The following is an 18,062-nucleotide window of genomic DNA, read 5'->3' as shown; positions in this document are numbered from 1 at the left end:
CAGGTGCTGCTCCATTTTCTTACATTTGCCTCTCTGAGCAGCTATTTCACTACGAGATCAGTGCAATGTCTTTCTGAGAAAACCAGCTTTAATTTGCGGAGAAGATATATCAGGAAATGTAAGCTCTCTCTCATTAACCATGACCACTAAGTGCGCATGCTGTGAGGTGCAGTGCTGGGAGTGTGTTTCTGCATGATAAATGGCGTATTTTAAAAAGGCAAACCTTTATCTATCATGTGGGAAATACTGATCATTTTAAATGGGGCAAGTGTTAAATCTGATGGCAAATAGAGAAATCAAAAGGCATACAGGGCCCTTTTTACCATTTTCTCCCCTCATTGCATTTATTTTTTGAGATACTGTCAACTTCTTGTCATTCCTAAACCAGGAGAACCAAAATCCTGGGAGAGACAAAAGGCTGAACAGCTTTGAATGAAAAGAGAATGAATAACAGGGAATCCTTTTAGGTTGAAAAGAATACTTCTCAAGCTTATAATTTCAAACAAAGAAGCTGTGACTGTTTTACATTAGTCATCAACGGGATGAACACAGAACAAGGTTAACCTCCATTGAGTTATATTCACTACTCCAATGGCAAGCAGCATGGAGAGAGAGTTCAAAGATCATATCACTTTAAGGTCTAGGGACCAATGGACTAATAAGCAAAGCACTTTGGAATATATTTTTCTCTGACTTATATACTACCTGTGTGTTCAATGAATAGCTTTAGTAGCAAAACAGTATTTGGTTGGAATAACAGTTGCTTTAGTGATTCTTATGTCCAAGTTATTTTGGTATTATGATTATTATTGTTTATTGAAGTATAGTTGATTTAAAATGTGTTAGTTCCAGGTGTACAGCAAAGTGATTCAGTTTTTTATATACATATGTATAAAATCTTTTTATATACATATATATTTATATACATATTCTTTTATATACATATATATTTATATACATTCTTTATCAGATTCTTTTCCATTATAGGTTATTACAAGATACTGAATAGAATTCCCTGTGTTATACAGTACGACCTTGTTGTTTATCAATTTTATATATAGGACTGTGTATCTGTTAATGCTGAACCCCTAATTTACCCCCTTCCCCCTTTGGTAAATATAAATTTGTTTTTTATGTCTGTGAGTCTATTTCTGTTTCCTAAGTAAGTTCATTTGTATCATTTTATTAGATTCCACATACAAGTGGTATCATATGTTATTTGTCTTTCTCTGTCTGACTAACTTTACTTAGTACGATAATCTCTAGGTCCATCTATATTGCTGCAAATGATATTATATCATTCTTTTTTTTTTGGCTGAGTAATATTCCATTGTTTGTATACCACAAACAGTTTTTCCATTCAACTGTCCATGGACATTAGGTTGCTTCCATGTCTTGGCTACTGTAAACAGCGCTGCTATGAACATTGGGATGCATGTATCTTTTCTTTTTCTGTTTTGTTTTTGTCCACACCTCACGGCACGTGGAACTTCCCTGACCAGGAATCTTAACCACTGGACCACCAGGGAAGTCCCATTTATCTTTTTAAATTAGAGTTTTCGTCTTTTCCAGATATATGCCCAGGAGGGTGATCGTTGGATCATATGCTAACTCTATTTTTAGTTTTTTAAGGAACCTCTATACTGTTCTCCACAGTGGCTGCACCAAGTTACATGCCCATCAAAACTGTAGGAGGGTTCCCTTTTCTTCACACCTTCTCCAGCATTTATTATTTGCAGACTTTTTGATGATGGCCATTCTGACTGGTATGAGAAGTTATTTTGAATTCAAGTTTTTGCTATATTACATGAAATGATGCATGGCTTAGAGAGAGGGTTCTCTTTCTTTTTACTCTGTCTTTTCAGAATGGTAATTTTAAATCAAACTAAGGAACTGTTTTCCTTCTCTTAAACCACTGTAATTAAGTAGCATCAATAGTAAGTCTTACTCTTCCTGATGATCCAGCAACTCCCGATCATCTTCTAGTTGAACTTCTTCCCAGGATTTTCCAAGTTCCTTTGTAGGAAGAACAGAGGGATTAGAGATAAAAAGGAGGGGTGAAGGAGGAAGAGGCAAAAGGAGAAAGTAGACACAGAACTCAAAAACAAAACAAGACAGAACCCAAATGGAAATGGTTTTAAAATAATACAAGCAGAATATATTAAAGCTGTTATTTCACGGATAAGAAATGATAATCAAATTTTAGGATTTAGGATATATCCTAAATGGTTAGGATTTGGGATATATCCTAAATCAAACATTTTAAAAATATGCAAAAATGTTTAATAATATTTTCATATGTTTTTCTTTTTGAAGAAGCAGTAATAAGCTTTCAGTGAAGTTCTTTTCTCTTAAATGTTAATCAGCATTTCTCAACCCTGGATCCACATAAGAATCTCTTGGGGATCTTTTCAAAACACCACTAATGGGCTTCCCTGGTGGCGCAGTGGTTGAGAGTCCACCTGCTGATGCAGGGGACACGGGTTTGTGCCCCGGTCCGGGAAGATCCCACATGCCGCGGAGCGGCTGGGCCTGTGAGCCATGGCCGCTGAGCCTGTGCGTCCGGAGCCTGTGCTCTGCAACGGGAGAGGCCACAACAGCGAGAGGCCTCTGTACCGCAAAAAAACAAACAAACAAACAAAACCCCACTAATATCTTTTGACAGAGACTCTGAAACATCCTCCTAGCTGGACTCTGTTTCTATTTGAGGTCCCCTACAGTCTATTTCCCCGACAGCAGCCACAGTGAGCTTTCTAAAGGGTACCTCCCTGTTTGTATGACCCCTCCCAGGGCTTCTCACACACTCAGAACAAAATTCAGAGGCCTTACCATGACTTATAAGGCCTCCATGTTCTGCCCTGGCTCCCTCTCCATCACTATGTCCCACCACTTTTTCTCTTGCTCAGCTGGCTCCAGCCAGACTGCTCTTTTGCTATTGCTTGAACACAGCAAGCTGACTTCCACCCAGCTACTTCTGTACTTGTCGCATCGTCTGCCTGAAACACTGCTCCCTCACATATCCTAACATGGCTCCATCATCCTGGTCTCTGCTTAAACGCTACTACCTCTTTTTCTGACTACTCTGTCTAAAACACCCCTCCTTCAAGTTACTTTTTATTCCTCTAGGATGTTTTATTTTTCTTCAAAGCATTGATCACACCTTGAAATCATTTTGTGTATCTATTTGTTTTCTTATTTGCTCTCTGTCTTTTCCACTAGAATGTCTGTTTGGACATGGCCTTTGTTCGTTGTTACATTTCCAGAGCCGGGCACACAGTGGTTACTAGAAGTATTTTTTTGAATTGAATTTTAACTGAAAACATCTAAAAAATACGATGTCAATTTAGATCCTACCTCAAAAGGTTTCGTAATGTGGTTAAATAGTTAATGTATAAAAAGCACATGGTACATGGTACCAGGTAACAGTAGGTACTCAAATATCTACTCAAATCTCTTTTCTCTCTTACAGTTCATGGAGGAGTTCCACCCTTTTAGGGCTATGTCTGGAAAATTTAGTCATAGTTTCAGCAAAACTTTATGTAGTGATGAGAAGGAATGATTTCTTTTGGCCCAACCATGTCTCTTTTATCCCTTGAGTCCTTTCTTTCTTTCTCTTGTCCTTTCTTTTCTCTCCACACAATCTTCCCACCATGCCATGCAAAAGCAGACAGTGCATTAAAGAAGGATGTAGAAATACCAGTGGGCACTTTTTCAAGCAGTTAAACTATGGCAACTGTCAAGTCCAACCTCACCTGATATAATACAGATATCCTTCTTTTGGAAAAACATTACCAGAATTCACCTCATGAACAATTTTTTTTTTCTAAAAAGGTATTCATTTAACTAAAAACAAAGAACTACAAGAGCCATTATGATTTAGAGAAAAGCTATCATTCATCAACTTAATGAGAGGTTTTGAAGCTGTCATCACCTATCAGCTAAATGACGCATAAACTCAGACATGCAGATTTACCATAACGTCATTAGAGATAGTTAATTTGGACTCTATAATGTACTTCCCAGAGTAGTCATGAAGTGTCTAAGCATCATTATGAACATCAAGAATGGCCTCACCATTGCCAACAGGATCCTTGTTAGATGGAATTTTTGGTGATGAATTAAATCTTTTATGTCTCTCTGGACTTGGACTAATACCCTGATGGGCCATTTGGGGTACTATCATTCTCAACAATACAGGCAAATGTTACTTATCAATAAATGTTTTGAGCCCAAAATGATGAAAAATATCTTTCACTGTCAAACTTCCAAAGTCAAAGCATTACTTTGCAGCTTTCTCAGTATTAAGTACAACACGGGGATTTATCTAGGCAATACAGCACTAACCATTTACCATTTGAGAGAAAAATGGAACTCTGTGTTCATTAGAATAGGAAACAAGTGATTTGCATGTGACAGCGGCTGAGACTTTCCTAGAGTGCTCTGCCTTGGTACAGTTAAATATATGACTTATTACAGGAATAAGACCCAAAGAGAAAAAAAATTTAGTCTCTAATTAAGACACTGTGCCTGCTAATGAATCATGTTAGGAAAGAAAAGAATATAAGAAAAACAAAGTTTGGAAGGCATGCCAGTAAAGATGTTCAGAACACTTCCTCAAACCTCTGCATCAGCTGGCTTATGATCAATGACAGGGTGCAAAAAAACATGGAAAAAACTTAACACGTGCTTACACAAGAAATCCACCAGAAACAGAGACAGTGTTTTAAATGTAAATATTAATAACTGCAGTAGAGAGAACTATAACAAAACTGAAAAACAGGTTAAGAGCCTACTTTTGTTACAAATGGCTTTGTGTATTTTAAAAATAAAAAAAATTAAGTCAAAATGATAATATCACTGTAAAAATAGTTCCCTTTAGAAAAATTTAGGGCTTGAAATGTGAGCACTTTAGGAATATGTAGGTGAAGCCTCAGTGATGATGTTAAGCAGTCTGCTGCCCTCTGAGGCAGGGGTATTTGAATGTGAAACTGCCTGGGACCTCGTCCCCTTACCTTGCTCCACTCTCCACTGAACCCTTCTGTTTGTGAGAAAATAAAGCAAGAACTCTAAGTAGATAATCTAGACCATGCAAAAGACCTTTAATATACTTATTTGCAAGTCTGTTAATATTAAAAAACTGATATGAGTAATTAAACATGGAAATTATTTCACCCAAGAAAGAAAAAGGAATCTATCAATTTGCTGAGCTGAGAAGAGACCAAAAACAGCCTCATGTCCCGACTAGGGATCTGGACACCTTTTATGGCTCTCCCACCTTTTATGACTCTCAGAGCGTATCTTGCCAGGAATATCCTGGATGCTTCCATTACTGCTGGTCTGAAAATTCTCCTTGGAAGTGAGACACTGTGGATGCATGACTCAATGACTATATAGATCTGCTACAGGAGAGGTTGAAACATTAACTCTGTACACACCATTACAAAGTGCTGAAATTAATGTGTTTACATGTCTGGTTCTCATACCAACCTCTAAATTCCTTGAAAGTAGTGGCTTAAATCAACCACCTGTTCTGTCATATTTTTCTTTCTGTTCCACCAGGGTTTGGTACCTAGAAGTCACTCAAACATTTGTAGAATGTATGCAGCCAATGAAATTGCTTCTGAAGGGAAGAGGATGTGAGAAATGGATGTGCAGACACCAGTTACTAACACAACAATTCAATCTTTTGCCCACATCCACATACTTATGTCAGCCCTTTCCCTCAGAGGAATAAACAATGAACGTCTCTCATTTCTTTTCTTTTTCTTTTTTTTAGCTTTTTAAAAAACAAAGTGGGAATTCCCTGGTGGTCCAGTGGTTAGGACTCTGAACTTCCACTGCCGGGGCCCTGGGTTCAATCTCTGGTCGGAGAACTAAGATCATGCAACCCGCGCAGCGTGGCCAAAAAAGAAAAAACAAATCTTATTGTTGGCCTCAATGGGAAAGCATATAGCTAAGATGGCTAAGGTTGTGGGTTAGAGCCCTTAAGGAGCTGATTAAAGTTAGTTTTACCTTGACCGTGGTTCACTTTCTAGTTTGGTGTAAAAGACAATAGGCAAAAGTGTGTGTGTGTCTGTGTGTGTGTGTGTGTGTGGAGATCATTATGAATTTATCACCATTAATTGACCAAAAAACCCAACCCAAAGTATAAGAGGTAGGTACTACTATTATTTCAATTGTAAAAACTGAGGAAAAATTGAAGGAAACTGATGCAGAAAGCTCCAGCTATGTGACCCTGGGAAAATTACTGAACTTCTCTGTGCTGTAGTTGCCTAATCTATAAATGAGGATAATGACAAAACCTGTGTCATAAGGCTGTGGTTAAGAGTAAAAGACTTAATTTAAATACCAAAGACAGTACCTGGCACGTATCAGGTACTCAAATGCTCCTAGTTAAAACCAAACCAAAAACTTCTAACGATATTACCCTAAAATGATTTAATTTTCATTTTATATGTTACTGAAGCCTTTACATTCTCTTGAAGCACTTCTCTCAAATCATGATTCATCCCACATGAAATCTGGGCACTCTGTGGGCAGTACAATCTAGCACACTCATCTAGAGACAGCTGGTCCCAACGGATAATTTCAGTTTTCACAGTCACACTACTTGATGCCCAGGGAATGAAGTATCAAACTTTTCTAAAAGTGACAGCAGAATTTGAGTGAGCAGTTTCTTTGAAGTCTCCTCTAAAACATAAACACCTCCAGCTATACACAATGTTCTGCTAGTCCCAAGCTCTTGACTATTAGTTTAAAAGAGCCCCAGAAGGAAGTGCTATTAAATTGCTTCCACAGCTTTCTGCAGTAGCTCAATATTTCTTAGAGTTAACACTGAAGTCCACCCCCTGTAGGATTGGGCTGGGCCCTGAAGCAGCGTTTGCTCTAGGAATTAACGACTGAGTGATTTCAAGAGAAGACTGAAAGACTCAAAGGGTGCCTTTGCCTGTAGCTAGTTGTAAAACATGTGTAGCAAACCATGGCGACCTCTCAGAGCCAATCTTCACACACCCTTATTCCACTTGTTTCTCAAGGGGAATTTTCTTTTAATATGCTAAGGATTAGTTAGAACAGGCAAAAATTCTATCCTAAAGCAGAGATTTCCAATATAATTCAGAATATGCTTGTTTCTGTCCAATACATAAAATGGTGCATTATTATCAATTATGCTTTTCGTGGCCAATGGGTTTGGATTAAAATTCAAATTTCAGAGCAAAAAACAATTTCCATTTGCTTTAGAAAAGTGTCAGAACCAGAATTCCCCATCTTTTTTTTGAGCCTTAATTTAAAAAAAATATTTAAAATTTATTTTTTTACACTGCAGGTTCTTATTGGTTATCCATTTTATACACATCAGTGCATACATGTCAATCCCAATTGCCCAATTCATCACACCCCCACCCCCACCCCCCAGCCACTTTCCCCCCTTGGTGTCCATACGTTTGTTCTCTACATCTGTGTCTCTATTTCTGCCCTGCAAACTGGTTCATCTGTACCATTTTCCTAGATTCCACATATACGCATTAATATACAATATTTGTATATTAATATTTGTATATTAATATTTCTCTTTCTGACTTCCTTCCCTCTGTATGACACTCTCTAGGTCCATCCACGTCTCAACAAATGACCCAATTTCATTCCGTTTTATGGCTGAGTAATATTCCATTGTATGTATGTACCACATCTTCTTTATCCATTCGTCTGTCGATGGGCATTTAGGTTGCTTCCATGACTTGGCTATTGTAAATAGTGCTGCAATGAACATTGGGATGTAGGTGTCTTTTTGAATTATGGTTTTCCCTGGGTATATGCTCAGTAGTGGGATTGCTGGTTCATATGGTAACTCTATTTTTAGTTTTTTAAGGAACCTCCATACCGTTCTCCATAGTGGCTGTATCAATTTACATTCTCACCAACAGTGCAAGAGGGTTCCCTTTTCTCCACACCCTCTCCAGCATTTGTCATTTGTAGATTTTCTGATGATGCCCATTCTAACTGGTATGAGTTGATACCTCATTGTGGTTTTGATTTGCATTTCTCTAATAATTAGTGATGGTGAGCAGCTTTTCATGTGCTTCTTGGCCATCTGTATGTGTTCTTTGGAGAAATGTCTATTTAGGTCTTCTATCCGTTTTCGGACTGGGGTGTTTGTTTTATTAATATTGAGCTGTTTATATATATTGGAGATTAATCCTTTGTCCGTTGATTCGTTTGCAAATATTTTCTCCCATTCTGAGGGTTGTCTTTACGTCTTGTTTATGGTTTCCTTTGCTGTGCAAAAGCTCTGAAGTTTCATTAGGTCCAATTTATTTATTTTTGTTTTTATTTCCATTACTCTAGGAGGTGGATCAAAAAAGATCTTGCTGTGATTTATGTCAAAGAGTGTTCTTCCTGTGTTTTCCTCTAAGAGTTTTATAGTGTCTGGTCTTACATTTAGGTCCCTAATCCATTTTGAGTTTATTTTTGTGTATGCTGTTAGGGAGTGTCCTAATTTCATTCTTTTACATGTAGCTGTCCAGTTTTCCCAGCACCACTTATTGAAGAGACTGTCTTTTCTCCATTGTATATCCTTGCCTCCTTTGTCATAGATTAGTTGACCATAGGTGTGAGGATTTATCTCTGGGCTTTCTATCCCGTTCCATTGATCTATGTTTCTGTTTTTGTGCCAGTACCATACTGTCTTGATTACAGTAGCTTTGTAGTATAGTCTGAAGTGAGAGAGTCTGATTCCTCCAGCTCTGTTTTTTTCCCTCAAGACTGCTTTGGCTATTCGGGGTCCTTTGTGTCTCCATACAAATTTTAAGATTTTTTGTTCTAGTTTTGTAAAAAATGCCACTGGTAATTTGATAGGGATTGCATTGAATCTGTAGATTGCTTTGGGTAGTATAGTCATTTTCAGAATACTGATTCTTCCAATCCAAGAACATGGTATATCTCTCCACCTGTTGGTATCATCTTTAATTTCTTTCACCAGTGTCTTATAGGTTTCTGCATACAGGTCTTTTGCCTCCCTAGGTAGGTTTATTCCTAGGTATTTTATTCTTTTTGTTGCAATGGTAAATGGGAGTGTTTCCTTAATTTCTCTTTCAGATTTTTCATCATTAGTGTATATGAATGCAAGAGATTTCTGTGCATTAATTTTGTATCCTGCAACTTTACCAAATTCATTGATTGGCTCTAGTAGTTCTCTGGTGGCATGTTTAGGAATCTCTATGTATCTCTATAGTATCTCTATAGTATCATGTCATCCGCAAACAGTGACAGTTTTACTTCTTCTTTTCCAATTTGTATTCCTTTTATTTCTTTTTCTTCTATGATTGCCATAGCTAGGACTTCCAAAACTATGTTGAATAATAGTGGCGGGAGTGGACATCCTTGTCTCGTTCCTGATCTTAGAGGAAATGCTTTCACTTTTTCACCATTGAGAATGATGTTTGCTGTGGGTTTGTCGTATATAGCCTTTATTATGTTGAGGTAGGTTCCCTCTATGCCCACTTTCTGGAGAGTTTTTATCATAAATGGGTGTTGAATTTTGTCAAAAGCTTCTTCTGCATCTATTGAGATGATCATATGATTTTTATTCTTCATTTTGTTAATATGGTGTATCACACTAATTGATTTGCGTATATTGAAGAATTCTTGCATCCCTGGGATAAATCCCACTTGATCATGGTGTATGATCCTTTCAATGTGTTGTTGGATTCCGTGTGCTAGTATTTTGTTGAGGATTTTTGCATCTATATTCATCAGTGATATTGGTCTGTAATTTTCTTTTTTTGTAGTATCTTTGTCGGGTTTTGCTATCAGGGTGATGGTGGCCTCACAGAATGAGTTTGGGAGTGTTCCTTCCTCTGCAATTTTTTGGAAGAGTTTGAGAAGGATGGGTGTCAGCTCTTCTCTAAATGTTTGATAGAATTCATCTGGGAAGTCATCTGGTCCTGGACTTTTGTTTGTTGGAAGATTTTTAATCACAATTTCAGTTTCATTTCTTGTCACTTGTCTGTTCATATTTTCTATTTCTTCCTGGTTCAGTCTTGGAAGGTTATACCTTTCTAGGAATTTGTCCATTTCTTCCAGGTTGTCCATTTTATTGGCACAGAGTTGCTTGTAGTAGTCTCTTAGGATGCTTTGTATTTCTGAAGTGTCTGTTGTAATTTCTTTTTCATTTCTAATTTTATCGATTTGAGTCCTCTCCCTCTTTTTCTTGATCAGTGTGGCTAATGGTTGATCAATTTTGTTTATCTTCTCAAAGATCCAGCTTTCAGTTTTATTGATCTTTGCTACTGTTTTCTTTGTTTCTATTTCATTTATTTCTGCTCTGATCTTTATGATTTCTTTCCTTCTGCTAACTTTGGTTTTTGTTCTTCTTCCTCAAGTTCCTTTAGGTGTAAGGTTAGACTGTTTATTTGAGATTTTTCTTGTTTCTTGAGGTAGGCTTGTATAGCTATAAACTTCTTTCTTAGAAGTGCTTTTGCTGCATCCCATAGGCTTTGGATCATTGTGTTTTCATTGTCATTTGTCTCTAGGTATTTTTTGATTTCCTCAGTGATCTCTTGGTTATTTAGTAACATATTGTTTAGCCTCCATATGTTTGTGTTTTTTACGTTTTTTTCCCTGTTCTAATCTCACAGCATTGTGGTCCAAAAAGATGCTTGATAGGATTTAATTTTCTTAAATTTACTGAGGCTTGATTTGTAACCCAAGATGTGATCTATCCTGCAGAATGTTCCATGTGCACTTGAGAAGAAAGTGTAATCTGCTGTTTTTGGATGGAATGTCCTATAAATATCAATTAAATCTATCTGGTCTGTTATGTCATTTAAAGCTTCTGTTTCCTTATTTATTTTCATTTTGGATGATCTGTCCATTGGTGTAAGTAAGGTGTTAAAGTTCCCCACTATTATTGTGTTACTGTCGATTTCCTCTTTTATAGCTGTTAGCAGTTGCCTTATGTATTGAGGTGCTCCTATGTTGGGTGCATATATATTTATAATTGTTGTATCTTCTTCTTGGATTGATCCCTTGATCATTATGTAGTGTCTTTCCTTGTCTCTAACATTAACATTCTTTATTTTAAAGTCTATTTTATCTGATATGAGTACTCCTACTCCAGCTTTCTTTTGATTTCCATTTGCACGGAATATCTTTTTCCATCCCCTCACTTTCAGTCTGTATGTGTCCTTAGGTCTGAAGTGGGTCTCTTGTAGACAGCATATAGATTGGTCTTGTTTCTGTATCCATTCAGCAAGCCTCTGTCTTTTGGTTGGAGCATTTAATCGATTTATGTTTTTTTTTTTTTTTTTTGCGGTATGTGGGCTGCTCACTGTTATGGCCTCTCCCATTGAGGAGCACAGGCTCTGGACGCGCAGGCTCAGCGGCCGTGGCTCACGGGCCTAGCTGCTCCACAGCATGTGGGATCTTCCCGGACCAGGGCACGAACCCGTGTCCCCCGCATTGGCAGGCGGACTCTCAACCAGTGTGCCACCAGGGAAGCCCTAATCCATTCACATTTAAGCTAATTATCGATATGTATGTTCCTATGACCATTTTCTTAATTGTTTTGGGTTTGTTTTTGTAGGTCCTTTTCTTCTCTTGTGTTTCCCACTCAGAGAAGTTCCTTTAGTATTTGTGGTAGAGCTGGTTTGGTGGGGTTGAATTCTCTTAGCTTTTGCTTGTCTGTAAAGCTGTTGATTTCTCCAACGAATCTGAATGAGATCCTTGCTGGGTAGAGTAATCTTGGTTGTAGGTTCTTCCCTTTCATCACTTTAAGTATATCATGCCACTCCCTTCTGGCCTGTAGAGTTTCTGCTGAGAAATCAGCTGTTAACCTTATGCTAGTTCCTTTGTATGTTATCTGTCGTTTTTCCCTTGCTGCTTTCAATAATTTTTCTTTGTGTTTAACTTTTGCCAATTTGATTACTATGTGTACCAGTGTGTTTCTCCTTGAGTTTATCCTGTATGGGACTTGCTGCACTTCCTGGACTTGGGTGGCTATTTCCTTTCCCATGTTAGGGAAGTTTTCAACTATAATCTCTTCAAATATTTTCTCTGGTCCTTTCTGTCTGTCTTCTCCTTCTGGGACCCCTATAATGCAAACGCTGTTGCGTTTAACGTTGTCTCAGAGGCCTCTTAGGCTGTCTTCATTTCTTTTCATTCTTTTTTCTGTATTCTGTTCTGCATCAGTGAAATACACCATTTTGTCTTCCAGGTCAGTTATCCTTTCTTCTGCCTCAGTTATTCTGCTATTGATTCCTTCTAGTGTAGTTTTCATTTCAGTTATTGTATTGTTCATCTCTGTTTGTTTGTTCTTTAATTCTTCTAGGTCTTCGTTAAACATTTCTTGCATATTCTCAATATTTGCCTCCATTCTTTTTCCGAGGTCCTGGATCATCTTCACTATCATTATTCTGAATTCTTTTTCTGGAAAGTTGCCTATCTCCACTTCATTTAGTTGTTTTTCTGGGGTTTTATCTTGTTCCTTCATCTGGTACAGAGCCCTCTGACTTTTCATCTTGCCTATCTTTCTGTGAATGTGGTTTTTGTTCCACAGGTTGCAGGATTGTTGTTCTTCTTGCCTCTGTCATGTGCCCTCTGGCGGATGAGGCTACCTAAGAGGCTTGTGCAAGTTTCCTGATGCGAGGGACTGGTGATGGGTAGAGCTGACTGTTGCTCTGGTCAGCAGAGCTGAGTAAAACTTTAATCTGCTTGACTGGTGATGGCTGGGGCCGGGTTCCCTCCCTGTTGGTTGTTTGGCTTGAGATAACCCAACACTGGAGCCTACCTAGGCTCTTTGGTGGGGTAATGGCAGACTCTGGGAGGGCTCACACTCAGAACTTCTGCTGCTAGTGTCCTTGTTCCCACAGTGAGCCACAGCCACCCCCCGCCTCTGCTGGAGACGCTCCAACCCTAGCAGGTTGGTCTGGTTCAGTCTCCTATGGGGTCACTGCTCCTTCCCCTGGGTCCCAATGTGCACATTACTTTGTGTGTGCCCTCCAAGAGTGGAGTCTCTGTTTCCCCAAGTCCTGTTGAAGTCCTGCAATCAAATCCCACTAGACTTCAAAGTCTGATTCCCTAGGAATTCCTCCTTCCATTGCCGGACCCCCAGTTGGGAAGCCTGATGTGGGGCTCAGAACCTTCACTCCAGTGGGTGGACTTCTGTGGTATAAGTGTTCTCCAGTCTGTGAGTCACCCACCCAGCAGTTATGGGATTTGATTTTATTGTGATTGTGCCCCTCGTATTGTCTCATTGTGGCTTCTCTTTTGTCTTTGGATGTAGGGTATCTTTTTTGGTGAGTTCCAGTGTCTTCCCATCAATGACTGTCCATCAGCTAGTTTTGATTCTGGTGTTCTCACGAGAGGGAGTGAGAGCATGTCCCTCTACTCCGCCATCTTGGTTCAGGGCCAATCTTTATTTCAATTTTACTGGAGAACTACTTAACTCCCTCTGTTTTCATGAGTAGTTTTGTTAGGGAACCACTGACTGAAACTGCCCACACTGGATAGGCACGATAACCACTTGCATGACTTATTGTACAATAGGAGATCCTGGTAAGGAACGTGGAACTAACAAAGTACCACCAATTGGAAGAATCTGAGAAAGGTCAAAAGGAGAGAGGAGATGCCAGTCCATATGTCCTACCAACCTCCCAGAATCCTTCTTGCTGGAATCCATCTTGGCTGAGAGATGTGCACGCCACCAGGAAGAACCATGAGTCAGAATGATTGGCTAGAGACAACCTGGAAACTAACCACATCACCATAAAACCTGAGACTGTGAGCCACGTGGCAGAGTACTCTTCCTGGGTTCCCTCTGCTGCTCTCCACCCAGGTGCCTCTTCCCACTAAAGTCTCTTGCTTTGTCAGCACGTGTGTCTCCTTGGACAATACATTTCTGAGTGTTAGATAAGAGTCCACTCTCGGCCCTGGAAGGGGTGTCCCTTCCTGCAACAGTTTCCGTCCTTTGTTATGTATACCTAAAAAAATCAGCAGACTGGGGACACTCTCCAGTCATTGTGTCAATCAAAATTCCCTTCTCAAATTTCCAAATGCCCCTGTAGAGATGGACATTTGTCTCCAACTGAATACGTCTTCTTAAATAAAAGGGACTGTAATCTATAGAGGCCAGCAAATGGTACTGAGGTTTCTGGCCTAGGAGAGCTTTGAAAGTATTTAAAATCTTTGACATGGTATCCCCATTAGTCCATCCTATTAGTCCAAAAAATGAAAGTCCTCTTGCTGAGTGAAATCACTTGGTTTCTCTAAAATTTCCATTAAAAATAAGCTGGCCCAAGAGAACGACAAAGACAAATTTTTATTTATTTGATGGGAAATGGGAAGATATTTTAATGGGGGAAAAAGGAACGAGTGAAGAGACTGTCTGTAAACATTTATCTAGCATAGCATCTAGCACATCCAGAAGTCAACAACGTTTTCTGAGTTGAGTACAGAAGTCCCTGTACTCATGGTAATGGACAATCAATGGGGGGCAATGCATGGCTATCCAGGTATTTATGGCTATTTATTTAATCAAGATCACTATGAGTTGTAGAGACATGACCTTTTTACTATATAAACATCTGGCAAATCAAAGACAAATCAAATCAACTTACTCTTTGTAAACTAACCATTTTAAAGATTATCATTGCTTGAAAGAATCCCTCAATTATATTCTGATGTTTGTAGATATGCAATCAAATTGTAAGTTATGAAGAGAAAAGAAAGCCTTACCAAATAATTGATGACATAAAATCGGTCATATTCTCTGTTCTTAGGATTGATCCTACGATGCTGTTTTTTCCTCATGTGATCTTTAAGTGTATTTTTGTCCCTGAAGGTCTTTTCACAGTACAAGCACTGCAAGCTACAAGAAAGACACAAATGCTGAGATTAAATAAGTCTGTCAAATAGTTGTTGCATAGCCCTTTATTATTATTATTATTGGGTCTTATAATTTATTCATTTTAGGACTCACAGAATCTTCAAATGGCATATGATACCCTTCTGGAATCCCTCTCATTTTATTCATTTGGCTTTAGAGGATGCATGCTGTGGTTTATTTTGTAGTTGGCTAACTTGGCCAACTTGGCTATTTAGTTAAAACTGTGATATAGATAGCAATTATCCAAAAATGATTTTGGTGCTTTACTAATCGAATTACCTATTCTAAAAATGAAAATGTAGGTATGTTCTTCAAATAAATATATGATAACTAGCTTTGGTTGCCTCCATTGAGTATAACAATTAGTCCATGGTTTGGTATATCCTGTGACCTAATTTGCAGGTCTGATTCCTAGCGCCAGCTGTGGGATGTGGTCAAGTTACTTGACCCCTCTGATACCACTCATTTTCTGCTAACCTGATGATAAAACATACATTTTAGAGAATTTTTACGATAATGTATACATACATGTGCACATAAATTCATAATCATGATAACAATTCACACAAAATATAAATGTATGTATACATGTTTAATTTATTGATATATATACGAATAAAATACCTAGCACATTCATAGCATACAGTAAGTGCTTTTTTTACTATCTTATCATTCGCATGTATCTTCTGCTAGAATATTTCCACTGACTGGGAATTCATTACCTAATGAGGCAGTAATGACCAGTTTTGAACAGATTACTAACAAAATGTCTTTCTCATACTAAGCTTGACAGTTGATACTGCCTGGATTACCCAACAGCCATTAGAGTTCTACTTTCTGGAGTAACACAGAATAAGTATACATGAAAACTTATTCAAAAACCAAAACTCTGATGTTTTGCTTTGTTTGGCCTCACTGTGTGTTGGGCACATGAACTTGGGTTTGACAACAAAATGACTGAAATCAGTTGTTGTTTCTATTCTGAATTCTTTTTCATCTTTACTAAACACCCTTTCAATTATTTCTTATGCCACAGAAGTAACTATGTTCTTTTATAGTAAACAATTTATGGGCAATAAGTTGATTAGGGACATCACTACTGCTAATCTTGCTAGAAAGCACACCTGGTGTTATTTTATAAATGAATGGTCATTCAATAAAAGAGTAAAGAGACTTGTTTTAATGTACTGTTGATACCAGAATTTGAATTCAGAACTTTTTATAATGGGTATTTCTTTCTCAATGTTATTGCTCCAAATGTTGTGGTCTGAGATACCACATTCATTAGTATTATATTAAATGAATAAAACTAGGTTTTGAGAGTAAAATCTTGGGCCCTTTCCTAGAAAGAAAAGAGGATAGATTTTTGAAAGCCATTTTGGTGATGTAGAGAATTTCCTTCCCTATTTCTACAAGCTAAACTCTAGATACTCACGGTTGCCAGAATATGACCTTGAGAAAAGTGGAGTGTTATGATATATAAATGTGAATAAATACTAAAAGGTAAAAGAATGCAATCAGTATGTTATGTTTCACATAAAACTGAATAACATCTAGCAATGTGACAATATATTTACTTTACTAAATGTGTAGAAAAATTATAGAGAAAAGTAAAGAAATTATGAATCCGAAATGAAGAATAGTGGTTTCTGGGGGAGATACTACTGAGGAAGGGCACACAGCAAGATTCAAAGGAAATAATAACATTCTCTTTCTTAGGCTGGTTAAGTATATTTTTCATACCCTATATAATAACATACCTTATAATGGCATATACATTGTTTGGTATATATGACATTTATATTTTAAAACTACTAAAAGGCAATATGATCTACAAAAAATAAGGATTGTCATACAAAATGTGAACTCCTCCAACACGAGAAATGAGAAAATTTCATTTCTTGAGTTACTTCTGACTATTAAATTAATTTTTAAAAATTCAAAACAGAATCCAAGATTGAGACAGCTTCAGGTCGTGTTTCATAAAAAAGTACTTACTTGTCAAGCTTTTTCTGTAATGTACACAGAAATTCATTGCAGTTTACAATGTTGTCTGGCAACCCAATGTTGAAAGTGTGTTCTCTGGCCATATGGTTCAAAAGAACAGATCTAGGAAGAAATTTGAGCAATTTGCATTATTTACAACTTATCTAGGAACAAATCAGGTCATAAGTAGTGTTTGTATAATGATAACAACACTAATTAGAAGTACAAGCAAAGGTTAATAAACACTGAAACACACATTTGGGCTATGAAAGAGTGACATGTTATAAAAAAAGTATGCATATAAACACTATCATATGAAAAGAAAGTCAACAAAAACTGTTGCTGAGGAAGCCCAAATGTTGGACTTGTCAGACAAAGACTTTAAATCAGACAATAAGAATATGTGTAAAGAATTAAGGAAAACCATGTCTAAAGAATCAAAAAAGGTATGAGAATAATATCTTATAAAAAAGAGGATACTAATAAAAAAACAGAAATTAAAAAAAACATACAAATCTGGAGATGAAATGTACAGTAACTGAAATGAAAAATTCACTAGAAGGTCTCAAAAGAAAAACTGAACTGGCAGAACAAAGAACCAATGAACTTGAAGATAAATTTAGATTTTCTAGTCCGTGGAACAGAAGAAAAAAGAATGAAGAAAAAGAAATTGAGCCTCAGACACCATCCCATATACCAACATCTGTATAATAGGATTCCCAAAAGGCAAAGAAAGATAGGGGAAGAAAGAATATTTGAAGAAATAATGGCCAGAAACATCCCAAATTTGATGGAAAACATTAATCCAAACAGAAGAAGCCCAATAAACTTCAAGTATAATAAATCAGAGAGACCCATACCAAGAAAAAATATGAAGATGAAATCAAGACAGGTCCCAGATAACAAAACCTGAGAAAATTCACTGTTAACAGACCTGCCCAACAAGAAACTAAAAGAAGTCCTTTGGGCTAAAATGAAAGGATGCTAGATAGTAACTCAAACATACATAAAGAAGTAAAAAGCTCCAGTAAAAGTAATTACACAGTCAAATATAAAAGGCAGTATTAAATGAATTATTGTTTACAAATCTTTTCTTCCCATATCTGATGTAAAAATAACTGCATGAAGTAACGATTTTAAAGACATGTTAATGAGCTTATAATGTATAAAGATGTAGTTTGTATGAAAACAATAG

At 37.4% G+C, this 18,062-nt stretch overlaps 1 protein-coding gene across 1 annotated transcript in view; it reads right to left on the bottom strand.

Moving 5' to 3' along the window:
- Positions 1-18,062, bottom strand: part of ZNF277 (zinc finger protein 277) — a 115,487-nt gene that overhangs the window by 4,171 nt on the left and 93,254 nt on the right. The window contains exons 6-8 of the mRNA XM_065884220.1: positions 16,880-16,990; positions 14,731-14,863; positions 1,949-2,016 (exon numbers count right to left, since the gene is read on the bottom strand). Of these exons, the coding sequence (XP_065740292.1) occupies positions 1,949-2,016; positions 14,731-14,863; positions 16,880-16,990 (312 nt within the window). The remainder of the gene's footprint in view (positions 1-1,948; positions 2,017-14,730; positions 14,864-16,879; positions 16,991-18,062) is intronic.

This window comes from Phocoena phocoena, chromosome 9, assembly GCF_963924675.1.
Source record: "Phocoena phocoena chromosome 9, mPhoPho1.1, whole genome shotgun sequence".
In the NCBI taxonomy this organism is placed as follows: domain Eukaryota; kingdom Metazoa; phylum Chordata; class Mammalia; order Artiodactyla; family Phocoenidae; genus Phocoena; species Phocoena phocoena.
Note: the sequence above shows the minus strand (reverse complement) of the source record. Positions and strands in the feature narration are given on the sequence as shown.